This window comes from Hemiscyllium ocellatum, chromosome 14 (assembly GCF_020745735.1).
Source record: "Hemiscyllium ocellatum isolate sHemOce1 chromosome 14, sHemOce1.pat.X.cur, whole genome shotgun sequence".
Taxonomy (NCBI): Eukaryota; Metazoa; Chordata; class Chondrichthyes; order Orectolobiformes; family Hemiscylliidae; genus Hemiscyllium; species Hemiscyllium ocellatum.
Window position 1 is genome coordinate 74,637,975 of NC_083414.1, and position 23,830 is coordinate 74,661,804.

At 42.5% G+C, this 23,830-nt stretch overlaps 1 protein-coding gene across 1 annotated transcript in view; it reads left to right on the forward strand.

The window, feature by feature from the left end:
* The window catches only part of fgd5a (FYVE, RhoGEF and PH domain containing 5a), a 155,610-nt gene that overhangs the window by 26,482 nt on the left and 105,298 nt on the right, over positions 1-23,830 (forward strand). Inside the window, exons 2-4 of the mRNA XM_060835264.1 lie at positions 15,736-15,850; positions 17,400-17,458; positions 17,568-17,598. Coding sequence (XP_060691247.1) covers positions 15,736-15,850; positions 17,400-17,458; positions 17,568-17,598 — 205 coding nt within the window. The remainder of the gene's footprint in view (positions 1-15,735; positions 15,851-17,399; positions 17,459-17,567; positions 17,599-23,830) is intronic.

Here is a 23,830-nt window from a genome sequence, read left to right on the forward strand (position 1 = left end):
CATTCATTTATGTTTGTTGCGTTCATTATTGTTTTGATTCGTATAACTGTGTCAGATTCATTCATTGAGGTCTGAATTGTTCATTAGTGTCTGATTCGATAATTCATGTCAATCTCATTCATTAGAATCTGTCTGTCTCATTCATTAGTATCTGACTAATTGTCTTGTTCATTTGTGTTGGTTTCATTCATTCGAGTCTGATTTGATCATTACTGTCTGTCTCGTTCATTGTCTGTCTGGTTCATCAATGTGTGACTTGTTCATCAATGTCTGCTTCATTCATCAATATATGATTCATGCAGATTGTCATTTTTCTTTCGCTAGGATAGAATATCAATTTATTGTCATGTATATTTTACCAAAAAAAGTGAAAAGTTTTGTAAGTTGCCATACCACAGCACTTACATTAGTGACAGAAGTCATAAATAGGAAGAAAAGAAAGTTCATCATATCAGTGTCTATCTTGCTCATTAGAGTCTGTGTCATTCATGTCTGTCCCACTCATTGGTGTCTAATTCGATCATTAGTATCTGATTTGCCCATTAGTGTCTCTCTCGTTCATTCATGTCTGATTTGTTCATCAGTTCTGTCTCAATCATTCATTCTTTATTAATATCTACTTTTTTCATTAGTGTGCATTTTGGTCACTCATGTCTGACTTGTCTGGCAGTGTCTGTCTTGTTCATCGTTTCCTACACTAGACGGACTGCAGCAGATCAAGAAAGGGACTCCCCACCACATTCCCAAGGACCACCAATGTTAATCTCACTGGAGACACACTAATCCAAGAAATAAATACAAATATTGTGGATTAACACTGGTTGATATGATTCTATCATTACTGTCTGACTGGTTCATTAATGTCTGACTGGTTCATTAGTGTCTTATTCAATCATTAGAGTCTGGCTCATTTGTTAGTATTTAATTCAGATGTCTGTGTCTATTTCATTTGTTCATATCTGCCACGTTCATTAAGGTCTGACTTATTGATCAGTAACTGCTTCATTCATTAGAGTCTGACTTGTTCATAAGTGTCTGTTTAGAGCATTTGTGTCTGTGTCTGTCTCCTTTATTAGAATCTGTTAGAATCTTTATTAGTTTCTGACTGACTCACTAGTGTCTGCCTTGTTGACTGGTATATAATCCAGTGTCTGCCTCATTCAGAAGCGTTCTTTAGATTAGATTAGATTACTTACAGTGTGGAAACAGGTCCTTCGGCCCAACATGTCCACACCGACCCACCGAAGCGCAATCCACCCAGATCCATTTCCCTATATTTCACCCCTTTACCTAACACTACTGGCAATTTAGCATGGCCAATTCACCTGACCCGCACATTTTTGTGTTGTGGGAGGAAACTGGAGCACCCGGAGGAAACCCACGCAGACACGGGGAGAATGTGCAAACTCCACACAGTCAGTCGCCTGAGGCGGGAATTGAACCTGGGTCTCTGGTGCTGTGAGGCAACAGTGCTAACCACTGTGCCACTGTTCGATTTGTTCATTAATGTCTGATTTTTTTCATCAGTCTCTGATTATTTTTATTAGTATCTTGTTCTTTCATTAGGGTATCTCTCAGTCATTTGTGTCTGACTTGTTTGTCTTATTAGTGTCTGTCTTGTACAACAGTGTCTCATTGGTTCATTACTATCCATCTTGTTTAGTAGTATTTGATTTGTTTATTAGTGTCTGATTTGTTTTATCAAGCACGCACACGCACACACACACACACACACAGTCTCTCACACACACACACACACACACACACACACACAGTCTCTCTCTCTCTCTCACACACACACACAGTCTCTCTCTCTCACACACACACACACACAGTCTCTCTCTCACACACACACACACACACACACACACACAGTCTCTCTCTCACACACACACAATGTCTATGGGGTGATTTTGCATTTGTAGATTTGTATTTGCAGATATATTCTATTTGTTCAAAAAGCACACAATCTGTCAATGTGACATTTTATAAGTTCCTATTTTGGAAATAAAACCAGTCTGACTCCAGGTTGGGATACAGACTCTAACTTCACATCTTTAATGCATGAGATGCCAGTTTTTTTAAATATGCTGATAAAACTTTGTTATCTCAGGGCTGTGACTTGAAAGAAATTCTTGGATTTACACATTATTCATTTGAAACCCAGTCCTCATTCTAAGTGATTGAAGACTTAACAACCATCTTGGTTTGTCTAATATATTGCATCAGTTGTATGACACTTTGATCTCTTACTTGTAAATTCTGTGTCCTATGTATCCAGCCCCACTAGCGACCTGACAAAGGAGCAGTGCAATGAACACTTATACTTTCAAATAAACCTGTTGGACTATAGCCTGGTGTTGTGTCACTCATTGGTGTCTGTCTCGTTATTTGGATTCTGTCTCATTTATTAGTGTCTGTCTCATTCATTGGTGTCTGATTTCGTCTTTGGTCTCTGATTTTGAAGTTACTTTCTTTCATCAGTGTATGTTTTGGTCATTCGTGTCTGACTCATCCATTGGTATCTGTCTCGGTCATTAATTCTGCCTCTGTCAGTAGGGTCTGATTCCTTCATTACTGTCTGTCTCGTTCATTGTTGTCTGTCTCATAATTAGTATCAGATTCATTTATTGTGTCTGATTCGTTCATTTGTACCTGGTTTGTTCAATTATATCTGCCTTGTTCATTAATGTCTTATTCATACATTCACGTCTGATTCATTCATCAGTGTCTTGATTAATTCATTAATATCTGCCTTATTTATTAGGGTCTATCTTGTTCATTTCTGTCTGTCTAGTATATTAGTGTCCATCTCATTATTTGATGTTATCTCATTCTTTCATATCACTGTCATTTGTTCATGCCTGATTTATTCATTAGTGTCTAATGTCTTTACTATTGTCTGATTCATTTATTAATACCTGTCTCATTCATTGGTGTTTATCTCATTCATTGGTACCTGTCTCATTCATTGCCTGGTTCATTCATGTTTGCCTTGTTCATTAGAGTCTGTCTCGTTCATAGGGGTCTTACTTGTTGATCAGTAACTGATTTGTTCATTATTGTCAGACTTGTTCATTAGTGACAGGTTCATTAGCATCTGCCCATTGCATCTATATCTGTCTTGTTCGTTAGTGTCTGTCTCGTTCATCAGTGTGTATTCGATTATTCATGTCTGTATCTTCATTAGTGCCTGACTGGATCATTTGTGTCTGTCTCATTCATTCATTTCTGTGTTCTTCATTAATATCTGACTCATTCTTTCGTGTCTGTAATACATTACAGTGTGGTTAGCACTGCTGTGTCTCAAATGCCAGGGTTCCAGGTTCAGTTCCAGCCTTGAGTGATTATCTGTGTAGAGTTTGCATATTCGCCCCGTATCTGTCACGATTTCCTCAGGGTGCTCCAGTTTCTTCCCGTAGTCCAAAACTCTGTAGATTATGTGGATTAGGCGTGGCAAATTCCCCTGTCGTGTCCAAGGATGTTCAGGCTAGGTGGGTTAGCCATGGTAAATGTGGGGTTATGAAGTTAGGGTGAAGTGGGTGGGCATGGGTTGTGTCTGGGTGGGATGCTCTTTATATGGTCAGTGGTGACTAGATGGGCCAAAAGGCCTCTTCCCACACTGTAGAGATTCAATGATTCTAAGATTAGTGTCTGATTTGTTGATTATTGTCTGTATCAATATCATTCTTACTGGTTGATTTGTTATTAGTATCTGTCTCATTATTTGGTGTTTGCCTCATTTACTAATGTCTGATTTACTCAATTTGTTCATTAGTGTCTGTTTTCTTTATTAATGTGTGGTTTTTGCATTAGAGTATGTCTTGGTTGGTCATATCTGATTTGTCCGTCAGTGTCTGTCTCATCCATTATTGTCTGGTTTGTTCAGTGATACCTGCCTCGCTTATTAGTCTCCATCTTACCCATTCATATTTGAATCGTTCTTTTGTGTCCCCCTCATTTTTTCCTGTTGGATTTGTTCGTTATTGACTGCCTCGATCATTCATGTGTGTCTCATTCATTAATGGCTGATTTATTCATTAATATCTCTCTTGTTCATTGATATCTGATTCATTCATTGGAGTCTAATATGTTCACACGTTCTATCTGATTAACTATTATCTGATTAGTTCATTAGCTGTTGATTCGATTAGTAGTGTCTGATTTATTTCATTAATATTTGGTTGTTGCATTAGTGTATGCCTTGGTCGTTTGTGTCTGTGTCAATCATTAGACATGATTTGGAGGTGCCGGTGTTGGACTGGGGTGGACAAAGTTAAAAACCACACAACACCAGGTTATAGTCCAATGGGTTTATTTGGAAGCACTAGCTTTCGAAGCACTGCTTCTTCATCAGGCAGTTCAACCGTCTGATGAAGGCTGAAAGCTAGTGCTTCCAAATAAACCCATTGGACCATAACTTGGTGTTGTGTGGTTTTTAACTTCAATCATTAGTCTTGTGCATTAGCATCTGATTCTGTTCAATAATGTCTGACTTGTTCATTAGAGTCTGTTTCATTCATTAGTATCTAATTCATTCTTTCATGTCTGATTTGTTCATTAAGGTCTGTCTTGCTAATAAAAGTCTGTCATTCATTACTGTCTAACTCATCCATTAGTGTCTGATTGGTTCATTAGTGTTTCACTGGTTCATTATGCCTCATTTGCACATTAAGTCTGATATGTTTGTTATTGCCTGATGCATGTATTATTGTCTGATTTATGCATTTATGTCTGATTAGTTCATTATGATCTAATTTGTTCATCAATGTCTGGTTCATTTGTATTTATATCATTCATTACCCTCTGAGTAGTTCATCGGTGTGTATCTTACTATTTGATGTCTGGCTCATTCACTTATGTTTGATGTGTTCATTAGTGTCCAAAGTTAAAAATCTCCCAATGTCTGGTTATAGTCCAGCAGGTTTAATTGGAAGCAATAGCTTTCGGAGTGCTGCTCCTTCAGGTGGCTGTAGAGTACATGATTTTAAAACACAGAATTTATAGCAAAATTTTTCAGCGTGATGTAACTGAAATTATACATCGAAGAGAGTTTGCACCCTCTCCAATGCTATCATAATCCTCCTGTCCTAACTGTGGCCTAACCAATGTTCGAGCAGAGCCTCCTGCTCTTAAACCCTATGTCTCCTCCTCTAATCTAATGCTACTCTCCTTACTGTTTACCACCCCACTAATTTTTGGATAATCCGCAAATTTGCTGATCAACCTTCCTACATTAAAGCCTGAATTATTAACATGAACTAAAAACAGCAGGGCCCCAACACTGACCTCTATGGCCTCCCCAGACACAGATTTCCAGTCACAAGAACACACTTTGACACATTGTGACTAAGCCAATTCTGGATCCAATTTGCCAAATTTCTTCGCATTCCATGGGGTCTCACTTTCACTACCAGTCTCCCATTCAGGTCAAAGTCTAAGTAGATTAGATCAAAAGCATTGCTCCAACCTAAATACGTAATTAGCTATGGAAAATGTTCAACCAAGAATCCAAAGAGTTTTTACAAATACATTAAGGGCAAAAGGCTGATTAGGGAGAAAATAGAGTTCCTCAAAGATCAGCAAGGCGGCCTTTGTGTGGAGCCACAGGAGATGGGGGAGATACTACATCAGTATTTTGCATTAGTGTTTACTGTGGAAAAGGACATGGAAGATATAGAATGTAGGGAAATAGATGGTGACACCTTGCAAAATGTCCAGATTACAGAGGAGGAAGTGCTGGATATCTTGAAAACCATAAAAGTGGATAAATCCACAGGACTTGATCAGGTCGAACTCTGTGGGAAGCTAGAGAAGTGACTGCTGGGCCGCTTGCTGAGATACTTGTATAATCGATAGTTACAGGTGAGGTGCCGGAAGACTGGAGGTTGGCTAACGTGGTGTCACTGTTTAAGAAAGGTGATAAGGAAAAGCCAGGGAACTATGGACCAATGAGCCTGGTGTCTGTGGGCCGGTTGTTGGAGGGAATCTTGAGGGACAGGATGTACGTGTATTTCAAAAGGCAAGGACTGATTAGGGATAGTCAACATGGCTTTCATGCATGGGAAATCATATCTCTCAAACTTGATTGAGTTTTTTGAAGAAATAGAAAGAGGAATGATGAGGGCAAAGTGGTGGACGTGATCTATGTGGACTTCAGTAATGTGTTTGATAAGGTTCCCCATGGGAGACTGGTTAGCAAGGTTTGATCTCATGGAATACAGGGAGAACTAGCCATTTGGAGACAGAACTGGCTCAGAGGTGGAGGGTTATTTCTTAGACTGGAGGTCTGTGACCAGTGGAGTGTGACAAGGATCTGTGTTGGGTCCACTACTTTTCATTATTTATGTAAATGATTTGAATGCAGGCATAAGAGGTACTGTTAGTAAGTTTGCAGATGACACTAAAATTGGAGGTGTAGTGGACAGCGAAGAGGGTTACCTCAAATTACAACGGGATCTTGATCAGATGGGCCAATGGGCTGAGAAGTGGCAGATGGAGTTTAATTCAGATAAATGCGAGGTGCTGCATTTTGGGAAAGCAAAACTTAGCAGGACTTATACACTTAATGGTAAGGTCCTAGGGAGTGTTTCTGAACAAAGAGACCTTGGAGTGCAGGTTCATAGCCTATTGAAAGTGGAATTATAGGTAGATAGGATAGTGAAGATGGCGTTTAATATGCTTTCTTTTATTGGTCAGAGTATTGGTCATGTTGCGGCTGTCTAGGACATTGGTTCGGCCACTGTTGGAATATTGCATGCAGTTCTGGTCTCCTTCATATCAGAAGGATGCTGTGAAATTTGAAAGGGTTCAGAAAAGATTTACAAGGATGTTGCCAGGGTTGGAGGATTTGAGCTATCGGGAGAGGCTGAACAGGCTGGGGCTGTTTTCCCTGGAGTATAGAAGACTGAGGGGTGACCTTATAGAGGTTTACAAAATCGTGAGGGGCATGGATGGGATAAATAGACAAAATCTCTGGGGTGGGGGAGTCCAGAATTAGAGGGGATAGGTTTAGGGTGAGAGGGGAAAATATAAAAGAGACCTAAGGGTGGTACGTGAATGAATTGGGCTGCCAGAGGAAGTGGTACAATTGCAATGTTTAAAAGGCATGGGTATATGAATAGGAAGGGCTTGGTAGGATATGGGCTGGGTGTGGCAGGTGGGACTAAATTGGGTTGGGATATCTGGTCGGCATGGACAGAGTGGACTGAAGGTTCTGTTTCCGTGCTGTATGTGTCTATAACTTGATGGCTCTAAGTTGATCAGGCATGACCTCCTCTTCACAAAACCATGCTGACTTCTTGATAAATCTCTGCCTCTCCAAATGCAGATTAAATCTGTCCCTCAAAATTGCTTCCAATGGTTTCCTCATGACTGAGGCTGGATTGACTGGCCTGTTGTTTCCTGGTATAAAACCCTTCGTGAATAACTCTACCACATTGGTGGTCCTCCAGTCCTCCTGTACCTCTCTTGTGGCCAGAGAGGGATTGAACATTTTTGTGAGTGCCACTGCTATTTCTTCCCTTGCCTCACCCAATATTTCGGGATAAATTTCATCTGGACCTGGAGATTTATCTACTTTTAAGCCTGCCAAACATCTCAGAAATCTCCTCTCTATCTCTGCTAATTTATTTAATTGCATCACAGACCTTCTCCCTGATCTTGTACTCATATTGTCCCTCTCACCAGGGAACACAATATTTTTAATTCTAAAAAATATCATTGTCCATTACATAGTCACAAATGCAGTTCCTTTCTGGACAGTAGCATATAAAGAAAACCAACAAACATTGAAGTTTGACTCAATCCAAAAAACCAAGGACATCTCCAACACATGGAATTCTATATTTAGATATATTGGGGCACCAGGTAGGTCTGATAACTGAACGGACCCCCAATTAACTTCAGCAGGAAGACCTCCAACAGTGATCTTTCTCCCCTGCGCCTTGGTGGCAGCTTCCCCAAGCATTAATGCATCCCTCAATGCATAGTCCTGGACCTTGGAATATGCCATTCTGCGACAATTCCCTGAAATTTGTCGACATATCTGCTCTCTTATTTCTCTCAGACTGTTAGGGGGCCTTTGTGATTGCTCCTTTTTGGTTTCTAAGTTCTACTCATATAGTTTCATTTAAGGTGCCTTTGACACTATCATCCCTCCCTACTGCTGTAATAAATTCCCTGATCAAAATTGTGACATCTCCTTTTTTATCTCCTTCCCTGTCTCACCTGAACATCTGATATCTTGGAATATTAAGCTGTCAATCCTCCTCCTCTCTCAACCATGTCTCAGTGATAGTAATAAGATCATACCCCCATGTTTTCATTTGTGCTCTCAACCATCTGCCCCTTGTTCGTCAGACTCTTAGCATTAAAATAAATGCCAGTCATCTTTGAGGCAGCATAGTGGCTCAGTGGTTAGCACCGCTACCTCATAGTGTCAGGGACCTGGATTCGATTTTCGCCTCAGGCACCTGTCTGTGTGGAGCTTGTACGCTCCCCCCCCGTGTTTGCATAGGTTTCCTCCCACTGTCCAAAGATGTGCAGGTGAGCTGGATTTACCATGCTAAAATTGCCCAAAGTGTCCAGGGATGTGCAGGCTAGCCATGCGAAATAAAGAGTTCCAGGGATAGGGTAAGGGGGTGGGGTCGGGGTAGGATGATGTTTGGAGGATCAGTGCAAACTTGATGAGCCGAATAGCCTGATTCCACACTGTAGGGATTCTGTGATTAACTAACCTACAATGTCGATGCTTTCCAGATTGTAGGTTAATTTAAGCAGGTCATAGGGAAAGTAAATGGAATTTTTAACAATGTTGCAAATACAGTAGTGAGGTTTTGCTAAAACTATGTAAGGTGTATATCATGTGGGGGAGTCTAGATTCAGAGACCTTCGAGTGTGGTTCTGAAAAGTGCAAGATTTTGTTTTGAGTGAATCAGTGGGGAATTTTCTTTTACTGCACTGCTGTGGAGGCTGAATCATTCAGGATATTCAAGTCTGAGGTACGTAGATTTCTAATCATTGAAGGAAGCAAGATTATGCGGCAAAGGCAGGAAAATGAACTTAATGATTATCAATGCAGTGATGATATCATTGAATTACAGAGCAGACTCATCGGGTTGAAGGGTATTTTTCTGTCCTAAAGACTTATAGTCTGGTAAAAGTGTGAAATAATGCATCATTGTAAGATGGAGAGACAATAAAGCATAAAGGTTCCAACTTTAAAGGCACTTAGAGATCTGGAAGTTACAATGTGGAGGTGCTATACTGGAGTGGACATATTCACATGACACCAGGTTATAGTCCAACAGGTTTATTTGAAGCCACAAGCTTTCAGAGTGCTGCTCCTTTGTCAGGTGAAGTCAGGCGATTTCAAATAAACCTATTGGAAATTACAGGTTGAGAATGCTATTAATAAACTGTTAGAATCTCTATTTGATTTGATTGTGATACTTAGCCTGAATTTAAATTTAATCTAATTTCTTGAAGGAGTTGAATGGTTTGTAGTTCAGGTGTTATGTGCCATTATGCTTGCGTTGCTCTCATTGCTCCCTCATTATTGGTTCAATGCACTTTGACTACAGCTTTAATAGTATTTTGAACATTCCACTGTCATATCTTTCCTTCCAGAAAACTCTTAGCAACATTCATAACCATTCTCAATAGATTTGTGTCTCAGCACCAGTTTACATAGAACATAGAACATTACCACGCAGTATAGGCCCTTCGGCCCTCGATGTTGCGCCACCCTGTCATACTAACCTGAAGCCCATCCACCTACACTATTCCATGTACATCCATATGCCTGTCCAGTGACGACTTGAATGCACTTAAACTTGGCAAATGTACTACCGTTGCAGGCAAAGCATTCCATATCCTTACTACTCTCTGAGTAAAGAAACTGCCTCTGACATCTGTCTTATACCTATCTCCCCTCAATTTAAAGTTGTGTCCCCTCGTATTTGCCGTCCCCATACTTGGAAAAAGGCTTTCCCTGTCCACCCTATCTAACCCTCTGATTATCTTGTATGTCTCTATTAAGTCACCTCTCAACCTTTTTCTCTCTAACGAGAACAGCCTCAAGGCCCTCAGCCTTTCCTTGTAAGATATTTCTTCCATACCAGGCAACATCCTAGTAAATCTCCTCTGCACCCTTTCCAAAGCTTCCACGTCCTTCTTATAATGCGGTGACCAGAACTGTACACAATACTCCAAGTGTGGCCGTACCAGAACTTTGTACAGCTGCAGCATAACCTCCTGGTTCGAGAACTCAATCCCTCTATTAATAAAGGCCAAAATACTGTATGCCTTCATAACAACCCTGTCAATCTGGGTGGCAACTTTCAGGGATCTGTGTACATTGTCACTGAGATCTCTCTGCTCATCTGCACTCCCAAGAATCTTATCATTAGCCCAGTACTTTGCATTCCGATTACTCTGTCCAAAGTATATCACTTCACACTTGTCCACATTAAACTCATTTGCCACCTCTCAGCCCGGCTCTGCATCCTATCTATGTCTCTCTGCAATCTATTACATCCTTCGTCACTATCCACAACTCCACCGACCTTAGTGCCGTCTGCAAATTTACTAACCCACCCTTCTAAGCCCTCATCCGGGTCATTTATGAAAATGACAAACAGCCGTGTACCCAACACTGACCCTTGCGGTACGCCGCTAGTAACTGGACACCAAGATGAACATGTTCCATCAACTACAATCCTCTGTTTTCTTTCAGCAAGCCAATTATTGATCCAAACTGCTATGTCTCCCACAATCCCATTCTTCGCATTTTGTATAATAGCCTACTGTGGGAACCTTATCGAACGCCTTGCTGAAATCCATATACACCACATCAACCGGTTTACTCTCATCTACCTGTTTGGTCACTTTGTCAAAAAACTCAACAAGATTCGTTAGGCATGACCTACCCTTCACAAAACCGTGCTAACTGTCCCTGATCAGATTATTCTTTTCTAGATGGTTATAAATCCTATCTCTTATAACCTTTTCCAACACTTTACCAACAACTGAAGTGAGACTCACTGGTCTGTAATTACCAGGGTTGTCTCTACTACCCTTTTTGAACAAGGGAACCACATTTGCTATTCTCCAGTCCTCAGGCACTATTCCTGTAGACAATGATGATTTGAAGATCAACGCCAAAGGCTCGGCAATCTCTTCCCTTGCTTCCCAGAGGATCCAAGGATAGATCCCATCTGGCCCAGGGGACTTGTGTATTTTCACACTCTGCAGTATTTCTAATACCTCTTCCTTGTGAACCTCAATCTCTTCTAGTCTAGATGCAAGTGTCTCTGTATTTTCCTTGCCAACATTTTCATTTTCTATAGTGAACACTGTGGAAAAATATTTATTTAGTGCTTCCCCTGTCTTCTCTGACTCCACACACAACTTCCCACTATTATCCTTGATTGGCACTAATTTAACTCTTGTCACTCTTTTATTCCTGACATACCTGAAAGCCTTAGGGTTAACCCTTATCCTATCCACCAACAACTTCTCATGTCTCCTGGCTCTTCTGAGCTCTCCTTTTAGGTCTTTCCTGACTTCCTTGTAACCCTCAAGCGCCCTAATTGAGTTTTCACGTTTTGTCCTAACATAAGCCGCCTTCTTCTTCTTGACCAGGGATTCCACTTCCTTAGTAAACCATGGTTCACGTATTCTATATCTTCCTCCCTGCCTGACAGGTCCATCCTGATCTAGGACACACAGGAGCTTTTCCTTGAATAAGCTCCACATTTTTAATGTGCTCATCCCCTGCAGTTTCCTTCCCCATTCTACACTTCCTAAATCTTTCCTAATTGCATCGTAATTTCCCTTCCCCTAGCTGTAACTCTTGCTCAGTGGAGTACACCTATCCCTTTCCATCACTAAAGTAAACCTGACAGAATTGTGATCGCTGTCTCCAAAGTGCTCACCTACTTCCAAATCTAACACCTGGCCAGGCTCATTACCCAGTACTAAATCTAAAGTGGCTTCGCCCCTTGTAGGCTTGTCTACATACTGTGTCAGGAAGCCCTCCTGCACACACTGGACAAAAACTGACCCATCTATAGCACTCATACAGTAGTGATCCCAGTCAATATTTGGATAGTTGAAGTCTCCCATGACAACTATCCTGCCTCTCTCACTCCTATTGAGAATCATCTTTGCTATCCTTTCCTCTACATCTCTGGGACTATTCGGAGGCCTATAGAAAACTCCCAGCATGGTGACTTCTCCTTTCCTGTTTCTAACCTCAGCCCTTACTACCTCAGTTAATGAGTCCCCCAACATCCTTTCTACAACTGTAATATTGTCCCTGATCAACAATGCCACACCTCCCCCTCTTTTCCATCTTCCCTGTTCTTACTGAAACATTTGAATCCTGGAATCTGCAACAGCCATTCCTGTCCTTGCTTTATCCATGTCTCCGTAATGGCCACAACATCGAAGACCCAGGTACCAACCCACGCTGCCAGTTCATCCACTTTATTTCGGATGCTCCTCGCGTTGAAGTACACACACTTCAAACCAGGTTCTTGCTTGCCAGTGTCAGATACTTGATTTGGGAACTCCCTACTCTCATCCTCTTCTGTACCTGTCGTACAATTTTGGTTCCCATCCCCCTGCTGTATTAGTTTAAATCCAAGTTAATAGCTTTAGCAAATTTCCCTCCCAAGATATTGGTACCCTTCTGGTTTAGACGAAGACCATCCTGCTTGTAGAGGTCTCACCTATCCCAGAAAGAGCTCCAATCATCCAAAAACCCGAAACCCTCCCTCCTGTACCATCCTTGTAGCCACGTGTTCAACTCCTTTCTCTCCCTATTCCTCACCTCACTAGCACGTGGCACGGGCAGCAAACCAGAGAAAACAACTCTGTTTGTCCTAACTCTAAGCTTCCATCCTAGCTCCCTGAATTTCTGCCTCAAGTCCCCATCTCTCTTCCGATCTATGCCGTTGGTGCCAATGTGGACCACCACTTGGGGCTGCTCTCCCTCCCCAGAAGGACCCCCAAAACACGATCAGAGACATCATGGACCCTGGCACCCAGGAGGCAACATTCCAACTGTGAGTCTCTCTCATCCCCACAGAACCTCCTATCTGTCCCCCTAACTATCGAGTCCCCGACGACTACTGCTCTGCTCCCCTTGCCCCTTCCCTCTGAGCAGCAGGTGCCCCACTGCTTTCCCCTGGTAAGTCATCCCCCCCTCTCCCCCACCCCAAAACAGTATACTTATTGTTGAGGGGAATGGCCACAGGGGATTCCTGCACTGCCTGCCGGTTCCCTTTCTGTCCCCGAACTGTCACCCATCTGTATTTTTCTTTTATCTGGTCAAACTCCAAGATTTCAGATGATGAGCCCTATTGTCATGGTCCAAGTGTTATGGGGTAACACCCAGTTGTTGTTAGTATTGAATAAGTCAGATTCCTAACTGGAACATCGCTGAATAATTTTTTTTGTTACAGAATTATATCTTACTAAAACATAAGCCTGTGATATTGCAGTCTTTATTCTAATGAATAATAATTCGTGGGCGGCACGGTGGCACAGTGGTTAGCACTGCTGCCTCGCAGCGCCAGAGACCCGGGTTCAATTCCTGACTCAGGCGACTGACTATGTGGAGTTTGCACATTCTCCCCGTGTCTGCGTGGGTTTCCTCCAGGTGTTCCAGTTTCCTCCCACTATCCAAAAATGTGCAGGTTTGGTGAATTGGCCATGCTAAATTGCCCGTAGTGTTAGGTGAAGGGGTAAATGTAGGGGAATGGGTCTGGGTGGGTTACGCTTTGGCGGGTCGGTGTGGACTTGTTGGGCCGAAGGGCCTGTTTCCACACTGTAAGTAATTAATTTAATCTAATAACACAAAAGTTCATGAACAGAGACTAAGACAAACAAAAAATGCTCTATTCTTGAATAACATAGATTCTTAAACACACAGGACAAATAACCCAAGCACTCTTTGTAGATTGAATAAGAACATCAGCTTTGTATCAGAATCAGTTCCCCCCTGTTGCAGCTATATAAAACCCTTCCTTTTTAGGCCGCATTTGGAGTATTATGTGCAGTTTTGGTCACCACACTACAAGAAGGACATGAAAGCTTTGGAGAGAGTGCAGAGAAGGTTCACCAAGATATTGCCTGGTGTTGAGGGCATTGGCTATGAGAGAAAGTTAAAAAAAAATCTAGGACTGTTTTCACTGAAAAGACGGCAAGTGAGAGGAGACCTGATAGAAATCTACAAAATTATGAGAGGCGTAGAAAGGGTGGAGACTTTTTCCCAAGATTGAAGTTTCAATTGCAAGGGGGCACAGGTTTAAGGTGAGAGGGGGTGAGTTTAAGGGAGATGTGTAAGGGAAGTTCATCACACAGAGAGTGGTAGGAGCTTGGAATGTACTGCCAGAAGAGGTGGTGGAAGCAGACACATTGACAACATTTAAGAGGCATCTGGGGGGTAACATGAATAGGAAGGGAACAGAGGGATACGGACCAAATGAGGGCAGAAGGATTGTTTATCGTTGAGTCAGGGCATGATGATCAGCACAGGCTTGGAGGGCTTTGTTGTTTTTTTTGTTCCAGTCCAGGTTACAAAGTTTATTCCAATTCTCAGGATAGAAATGCTACGCCTGTAGCAAGGTCCAGTTCATTTCTGAGAGAGAGGGATGTTTTTCATTTTTAATACCTTGATAGGCTTGAAATATCTTGCATTACAACTCATCTGCTCGAACTAATTATTGTGGTGTTCCTGACTAAACCTCCTTCCTATATGATCCCTGATAAAGCTTCAATTCCTTCCCTTTTGATTTGAAAGCTTCAAACCTGACTTCACTTTATCCTGACACTCCAGTCTAGGATTATTAATAACTTCTTATTTCACAGTAACTTAATTCCTTTCAACTCTTTTTTTTTAGGTTTGGTGTTTTGTCCATTTTATTCCATTAAAAGACTTCTCAGTACCTCAGGGCTTGATTCACACTTCTCTCTCAAAGGACTTCCCAGCATTGATGAAAAATGAAACGAGTTACCAAGGGAAGTTCCAGAGTCTGGAAAGTTCTATCTACACTCCTGGGTGATTCCCATTGAGCTCTTGCAACTTCCTACCACTTAGGATTATGGTATTGTAATTTTTATGCACATGGACAAAATCATATTCTGAAGCAGAGTCAGGATTCAAAACGTTAACCCTGATTTCTCTCCTTGACATTGCCAGCCCTGCTGAGTTTCTCCAACAATTTCTGATTTCCAGAATCTGCAGTCCTTTCAGTTTTTTTTTAACAAATTCATACGTTTAACCTAGAATTCGAAAATTCCAAACTTGCGTTAAATGAGACATGTAAATCTCTCAATTTCATCACAAAAGTGATCTTTAAAAAATATATTGAAGATTCAATGCCATGGATTATAACTACACTCCATTTGTAAATCTCACATCATTGTGGAAGTAACAGATGTGATGGCATATTATATATTCGTAACTCCTCCATTGCAGTTCTATCACCTTTATCCTCTCTCTCTCTCTCTCTCTCTCTCTCTCTCTCTCTGTCTCTCTCTGTCTCTGTCTCTCTCTCGCGCGCTCTCTCTCTCTCTCTGTCCATGTGTTGTATCTCTAGTCCCTCCCTCTTGTGTGGAGCTACTTGACAATTTAGTGGGAGTGCATGGGGAGCACCCACTGTCAGAGAAACTGCAGGTCGGATCTAAAGCTGTAAAGCTTAAGTGTGATGCTTTTTGTTGCAGTGTCGAGAGTGAGACGCTGACAGCATGCTTGCCCAGTGGAGACGAGCTTGTGTCAGACGAGGAGATTGGAAACAGTTCAGAGTCTGAGGAGATCGATAGGGACATGGCTGAACAGGTATGTGTGGCAGTAGTTAAGTATGACTGGCTGGGATGGTCAGTATTTGCAGGGGAAGCATAGCATGCTAGACATGTTGGGGTATCTAACTGTGATGGAGCATGATAACTCTCACAAGTTAATGAAAACAAATTTGAAGGAATGAAGAAAATGTCAGGACTGAAGAGTTCGCATTCTTCAACAGTAGATGATTCTACCTTGTAGGTACTAAATGAAGCATCTGAGAACATTGTAGATGTAATTTTACAAAGTGCTTTTAATCCAGAAACCATTCCTTTCAATAGAAAAATCGTGCATGTCGCTCTGCTCTTTAAGAAAGGTAAGAGAAGAAAACCAAGGATTGATACCCGTCATTGGGAAATGCCTCGTGTATACAATAAAAGTGCCTGAAAGACATTAGAAATCTTCAGTTAATCAGAGACAATTGATCGTGCCCGAAATATCAGATAAAATCTCTCCCAGTTGAGGAAAATGTCGTGCATGAGGGAATAACTCTGGATGTTATTTAGCTTCCAGAAGGCATTTGATAAAAGTCTCTAAAGCTGGTGTTGGAGCTGACAGCCGTGAAGACAAGTTACTGACCTGATTTAAGAATTGGTTCAGAATAGGAGATGGGGAATAGGAACAGTGGGCAGGTTTTTGAATTGGCAACATACATTGTATGTTGTCCGTCAAGGATCTGTAGTTATTCCCTGAACAAAATGCATGGACAAAGTCATGGCAAATGTGAGATCTCCCTGTGGTCCTATGAAAGATAGAACAAGAGGTTTTCTAAACTGTGAAAGGCTCAATGCAATGCGAGTCCAAAGAGTTTGGAGGTTCCAAGTACACTGTCATTTAAATGACATCACCAGAAGCAGATAGTTACCTAAAAGGCCGATGAAACACTGGTCTTTATAACTTAACATCTAGAATACTAGAAGGTATTCAGCTGGGCCCAAGCCTTGGTTAGACACATCATGTTCAGTTCTGGACTCACAGTTTAGGAACAATACCTTGACCTGGGAGTGAGTGGAGGAATTATTGACTTAAATGGTACTTGAATTCCAAGGGTTTCAAATTACAAGAAAAGATTCCCCAAGTATGGGTTGCACGACCAGGAAGTTAGCATATTTTGGCAGATAGCACATTTGGAAGTTAGCACATTTTGGCAGATAGTTTGATCAGAGAATTTCAGGATATTCTATTGAATTGAGGGAGTACATAGAAAGTATTATAATGTGCTGGGTTTTTGAGTATAAGGAGACATAGCCAAATGAATTTGATTCAGATCCTTCAGCAGTGATTATAGAAACATTTCAACTGCAGAGGAGGTTAGAATACTCAGCTGTCTTACAACAGTGGTTACCAATGTCTGGATAATTGTAATTTTGAAATCTGAAATTGCTAATAATTTTATTAACCAGGGACAGGGAAACAGAGTTTCATCATTGTGGATCATCACAATCACATGAACAGATTGAAGATTGTTTGGACCCTGTGATCACCCTATAGTTTATAGGAATGAATTGTAGCCACTGGAACTAAATATTCATTCACTTTCCTATAGAGTAACATTGAACTGGAAGCCTATCACATTGCAAAAGTCATAACAACTTCTGAAAGAGCGTGAGTATAAACTTTTGTCAATGGGATTTTTTTACCTGCAAGTTACTCTGAATGTAATGAGTTGTTACAAGTTTGTACCAGTCTGTAACATTCTCTTTGAATCTCACAGGTACGTCAGTGTGCTGAAGCTCCTACACACAGTGAGTACCAGCTTGAATTGTCAACATTCCTTGGTGGAATGTGCATGAATCAGTGGTCGTCACTCCTGTCCATCCTACCTGACCCCTCTCCCTATGCCAACCTCCTACCCCGATCCATGTCCCTGACCTAATCACTCACGCTGCACTAGGCATTCCTCCTGCACCTGACGAGATCGCTCGCCCAGCCCCCATTTCTCACTTTGCTCCGACTCCTCACAGTGCATCCGAGCCCTTCCAACCTCTGTAATGACGTCTTTTAATTTCTCTGTGTTTTTGATTATGGACTGAGATGAGAAAATAACTCACTTTTAAAGCAAGGAGTGTCAAAGCATTACCGCACTTAATAAAAGCAAATAACCTGATGCTCATTGTTTATACTGTTCACAAAGTTGCCAGTTTAAAACAGATAGCAGTTCAGGTGAGTTGGAATCGAGGGCAGTATACAAATGGAGATCAGGTGGTAACGAGTAGCTGGAAAAGCACAGCCGGTCAGGCAGCATCCGAGGAGCAGGAGAATCGACGTTTCAGGCATAAAAAAGATTCCTGATGAAGGGCTTATGCCTGAAACATCAGGCGCTGCCTGATTGGCTGTGCTTTTCCAGCACCACACTCTTTGGCTCTGATCTCCAGCATCTGCAGTCCTCACTTTCTCCTAGTAACAAGTAGCTGATTGGTCTGTGGACTAGTGATCAGTTATAAATGACAAAGGCCCGCTGTCTGCCAAAATGTTGGTTCCCAGATGGCTGAACAGCTTACGACTGTGAACAAGATAGTGAGAAGCCATCAGGTACTTCCAAGCTCTGTCTCTGTTCTCTTATTTTGGAGTAGTTTGATCCTGACAAAAAAACAGTTTTTCAGCAGTTGTTGTGACTTTCAATGATTAAATTAGAGTCTTTTTATAAGCGTGAGCCAGTCACGCTGTGTCTTCTACAAAACAAGTGGAAGTACTGGGGAAGGAAGGCCAAAAAAGCAGAGTTCTGATTGTTGCAAGACTCATCCCAGCAAACCATATGAACTGAAAAATTGAACAGCTTTCCCAGCTTCCCCATGGCCCATATTTAGCCTATCTTCATGTATAAGTTGCAATTTTAACTCGTCCAGTTATGTAGCGATGAGTCATAATGGCTCACCTGGAGCTAGAGTCCATCCACATCATAATCTGTTGTGTTAAGGAGAGCAACCTGGTTTCTGAGCTTTCTGTCAACCTGGGGCTGAAAATTGGGGAATCCTTTGTATTTTTTAAAAAACTCTTTAACTTCTGTGATGACTCGGAGAACAGCAGAGATTTATTTACAGCAAACTATCCCAGTGAGATGTGATACCCCTCACCTAATCCTGACCTCTCACCCAGTCCTGACCTCTCACCCAGTCCTGACCTCTCACCCAGTCCTGACTCCTCACCCTGTCTTGATCTCTCACTCTGTCCTGACCGGTCATCCTGTCCCTGATCCTTACCTTGACCCCTCACATTGACCCTGACCCCTCACCCCGATCCTGAACCTTCATTCTGATCAAGATCCCTCACACTGATCCTGACCCCTCACCCTGATTCTAGACCTTCATTCTGCCCGTCAAGTGACCCCTCACCCTGATCATGGCCCTTCACCCTGCTTAAACAGGTATCCTGTTTTGGATACTGTTGGGGGAAATGACTCACCAGGGGAAGGCAGCAGTTCATGGCATCGTGGCTGGCTCTAATGTAGAGAACTGCAGGAAAGAGTGGAAGGGCTATAGTCATAGAAGATTAAATAGTAAGTGGAGTAGATAGGCGGCTCTGTGATCGAAAATGAGACTCCTGAGTGGTATGTTGCCTCTCAGGTGCATGGGTCAGGGATGTCTCTGATCGGCTGCAGAACATTCTGATGGCAGAGGGTAAACAGCCAGCTGTCGTGGTGCACCAATGGTATGGGTAAAAAATGGGATATGGTCCTACAAGCACTCTTTAGGGAGTCGGGAGCCAATTTAATCTCAGGATTGCTACCTGTGCTACATGCTGTTCAGAGTAGGAATGAAAGAATAGGCAGGATGAATGCGTGGCTTGAGAGATGGTGCAGGAGAGGGGGGTTCAGATTTTTGGGACATTGGAACTGTTCTAGGGGAGGTGGGACTATTACAAATTGGATGGTCTACACCTGAGCCAGACTGGAACCAATGTCCGAAGGGGCATTTTATCTCACGTTGTTGGGGAGTGTTTAAACTAATGTTACAGGGGATGGAAGCAAATGAGGATTAGATTAGATTAGATTACTTACAGTGTGGAAACAGGCCCTTCGGCCCAACAAGTCCACACCGACCCGCTGAAGCGCAACCCACCCATACCCCTACATTTACCCCTTACCTAACGCTACGGGCAATTTAGCCTGGCCAATTCTCCTGACCCACGCATCTTTGGACTGTGGGAGGAAACCGGAGCACCCGGAGGAAACCCACGCAGACACGGGGAGAACGTGCAAACTCCACACAGAGAATTGCCTGAGGTGGGAATTGAACCCGGGTCTCGGGCGCTGTGAGGCAGCAGTGCTAACCACTGTGCCACCATGCCGCCCACAAAATGCCGCAGACTCCCAGGCGGGGAATTGAACCCCGGTCTCCCGTGAGACAGGCGGGGATACTAACCACTATACTACCGAGGAAACCACTAAACTACCGAGGAGATTAGTGGACAGGAAGGAAGTTGTAACTAAAGCCTGTAAGGAACTAGATAATGAAGTCAGCGTGACTAAGGGGAAGAGTAGGCAGGAAGCAGATGATGAACTGGTGATCTGAGATGCATTTGTTTTAATGCGAAGAAGTGTAGTGAGTAAGTTAGATGAACATAGGGCTTGGATTAATGCCTGGGAGTATGATATTATTGCCAATACTGAGAGAGGTTGAGGGAAGGGCATATTTGGCAACTAAATATCCCAGGATATAGATGCTTCAAGTGGGATGGAGAGGGAGATAAAAGGGGTGGAGGAGTTGCATTACTGTTCAGACAGGACATCACAGCTGGTGGAGGGCACTATGAAGGACTTGAGCAGTGAGGCAATATGGGTAGCGCGCAGAAGTAAGAGGGGTGTGGTAACAATGTTGGGGCTGTACAACAGGCCTCCCAACAGCAAACATGAGGAAGAAATGTGTACATGGAACTTTGATTATCCAGCATTCAATGATCCGAATTTCGAATTATCCAAACAAGATTGCAAGGCTCCAATGCTTGGCTGAACTATGTGGTATTTGATTAACCAAATGAAATACTCCCAGTTCATGTCTTTGAGATAATCAAGGTTCCTCTGTAAATGGATTATGGAAAGATGTAGGAGCAACAGGGTGGTGGTGATAGGAGTTTTTAATTTTCCCAACATTGACTGGGATTCACTTAGTGTTCAAGGTCTAGATGAAGCAGAATTTACAAGGAGCATCCAGGAGGGTTTTATTGAGCAGTATGTAAATAGTCCAACTCGGGAAGGGGCCATACTGGTGTTGGGGAATGAGCCCAGCCAGGTGTTTGAAATTTCAGTAGGGGATTACTTTGGGAATAGTAATCATAATTCCGTTAGCTTTAGAATACTAATGGAGAAAGATGAGAGTGGTCCTAAAGCAAGAGTGCTAAACTGGGGCAAGGCCTACTATAGCAAAATTCGGCAGGAGCTGGAGAATATGGATTGGCAGCAGCCTTTTGAAGGTAAACTACATTTGGTATGTGAAAGGCTTTTAAAGAGAGGTTGGTTAAAGTGCAGGACAGACATGTCCCTGTGAAAGTGAGGGATAGAAATGGCAAGATTAGGGAACCAGGTGAAATTGTGAGAAGAGCTAAGAGGAGAAAGGAAGCATACGTAAGGTCTAGAAAACTGAAAACAGATGAAGCTTTGGTAGAATATCGGGAAGGTAGGACAAATCTAAGACAAGAAATTAAGAGGACTAACAGGGGTCATGAAATATCCTTAGCAAACAGAGCTAAGGAAAATCCCAAAGCCTTTCATTCGCATATGAGGAGCAAGAGGGTAACTAGAGGAAGTGTTGACCCACTCAAGGACAAAGGAGGAAAGTTTTGCGTGGAGTCAGAGAAAATGGGTGAGGTTCTTAATGAGTACTTTGCGTCGGTATTCACCGAGGAGAGGGATATGACGAATGGTGAGATTATGGATAGATATTTGATTACTCTAGGTCAAGTTGGCATAAGGTGGGAGGAAGTGTTGTGTATTCTAAAAGACATTAAGGTGGACAAGCCCCCAGGTCCAGATGGGATCTATCCCAGCTTACTGAGGGAAGTGGGAGGAAATAGCTGGGGCCTTAACAGATATCTTTGTAGCATCCTCAAACACAGGTGAGGTCCTGGAGGACTGGAGAATTGCTAATGTTGTTTAAGAAGTGTAGCAGGAGCGATCAAGTTAATTATAGACTGGTGAGTCTGACATTACTGGTAGGGAAGCTGCTGGAGAAGATACTGAGCGATAGGATCTAGTTATATTTGGAAGAAAATGGGCTTATCAGTGATAGGCAATATGGTTTTGTGCAGGGAAGGTCATATCTTACAACTTAATAGAATTCTTTGAGGAAGTGACAAAGTTGACTGATGAGGGAGCAGATGTAGATGTCATATACATGGACTTCAGTAAAGCATTTGATAAGGTTCCCCATGGTAGGCTGATGGAGCAAGTGAAGTTACATGAAGTCCAGGGTGTACTAGCTAGATGGTTAGAGAAATGAGCGAGTTTTGAGAAGATTTGTAGCTCAGGTTGAGGTTTTGGATGTCGGTTTGCTCGCTAAGCTGAAAGGTTCATTTCCAGATGTTTTGTTACCTTACTAGGTAACATCTTCAGTGGGCCTCATGTGAAGCAATGCTGAAAATTCCTGCTTTCTAGCCACAAAAAAAATGACCCCCCTCTCACTAGTATCCTTATATATGGATGAGGAAGGACACCACTTTAACTGGGACAACTCATCCATCCTAGGATAATCCCAACAAAGACATGCACGAGAATTCCTAGAAGCATGGCATTCCAACCGGAACTCTATCAACAGACACATTGAGTTAGACCCCATCTACCACCCCCTGAGAAAAGGAACAGGAAGTGACTGCACCACAGGAAATAACATCATCACAGGAAATGACAGCACCAACCCAAAGAAACCCAAACATAGAAAGCAGGAATTTTCAGTATTGTTTTGCATGAGGTTCACTGAAGATGTTCTGTAGTGAGGTAGCAAAACATCTGGAAATGAACCTTTCAGCTCAGTGAGCAAACCTACATGCAAAAGGATAGAGAACTGGCTGGGCAGCAGGAGACAGAGATGTTCTCGTGGAAGGGAGTTTCTCAAAATGGAGAACTGTGACCATGGTATCCCACAGTGATTTGTGTTGGGACCACTGCTGTTTTGTGATATACATCAATGATTTGAAGTCAGGTATAGGTGGTCTGATTAGCAAGTTTGCAGATGATACTCAGGTTGGTGGAGTGGCAGGTAGTGAAGGGGACTGTCAGAGAATGCAGCAGAATATAGGTAGATTGGAGAGTTGGGCAGAGAAACGGCAGATTGACTTAAATTCAGGCAAATGTGAGGTGATGCATTTTGGAAGATCCAGTAAAGGTAAATGAAAAAGACCTGAAGAGAATTGATGTACAGAGAGATCTGGGTGTGCGGGTCCATTATACCCTGAAGGTGGCAATGCAGGTCGATAGAATGGTCAAGAAGGCATAGGGCATGTTTTCCTTCATCGGACGGGGTATTGAGTACAAGAGTTACCAGGTCATGTTGCAATTGTATAAAATGTGTGGTGCTGGGAAAGCACAGCTGGTCAGGCAGCATCTGAGGAGCAGGAGAGTCGACGTTTCAAGCATAAGCTCTTCATCAGGAATGTCCAGCATCTGCAGTCCACTTTCTCCTACAGTTGTATCAGACTTTGGTTCGGCCACATTTGGAATACTGCGTACAGTATTACTGACACATTACCGAAAGGCTGTGGATGCTTTAGAGAGGGTGCAGAGGAGGTTCACCAGGATGTTGCCTGGTATGAAGGATGCTAGCTATGAGAAGAGATTGAGTAGATTGGGATTATTTTCATTAGAAAGATGGAGGTTGGGGGGGGACCTGATTGAGGTCTACAAAATCATGAGAGGTACAGACAGGGTGAATGGCAAGAAGCAATTACTAGGGGTCATGAGTTCAAGGTGCAAGGGGAAAAGTTTAGGGGAGATATGCATGGAAAGTTCTTTATGGAGAGGGTGGTAGGTGCGCGGAATGCATAGCC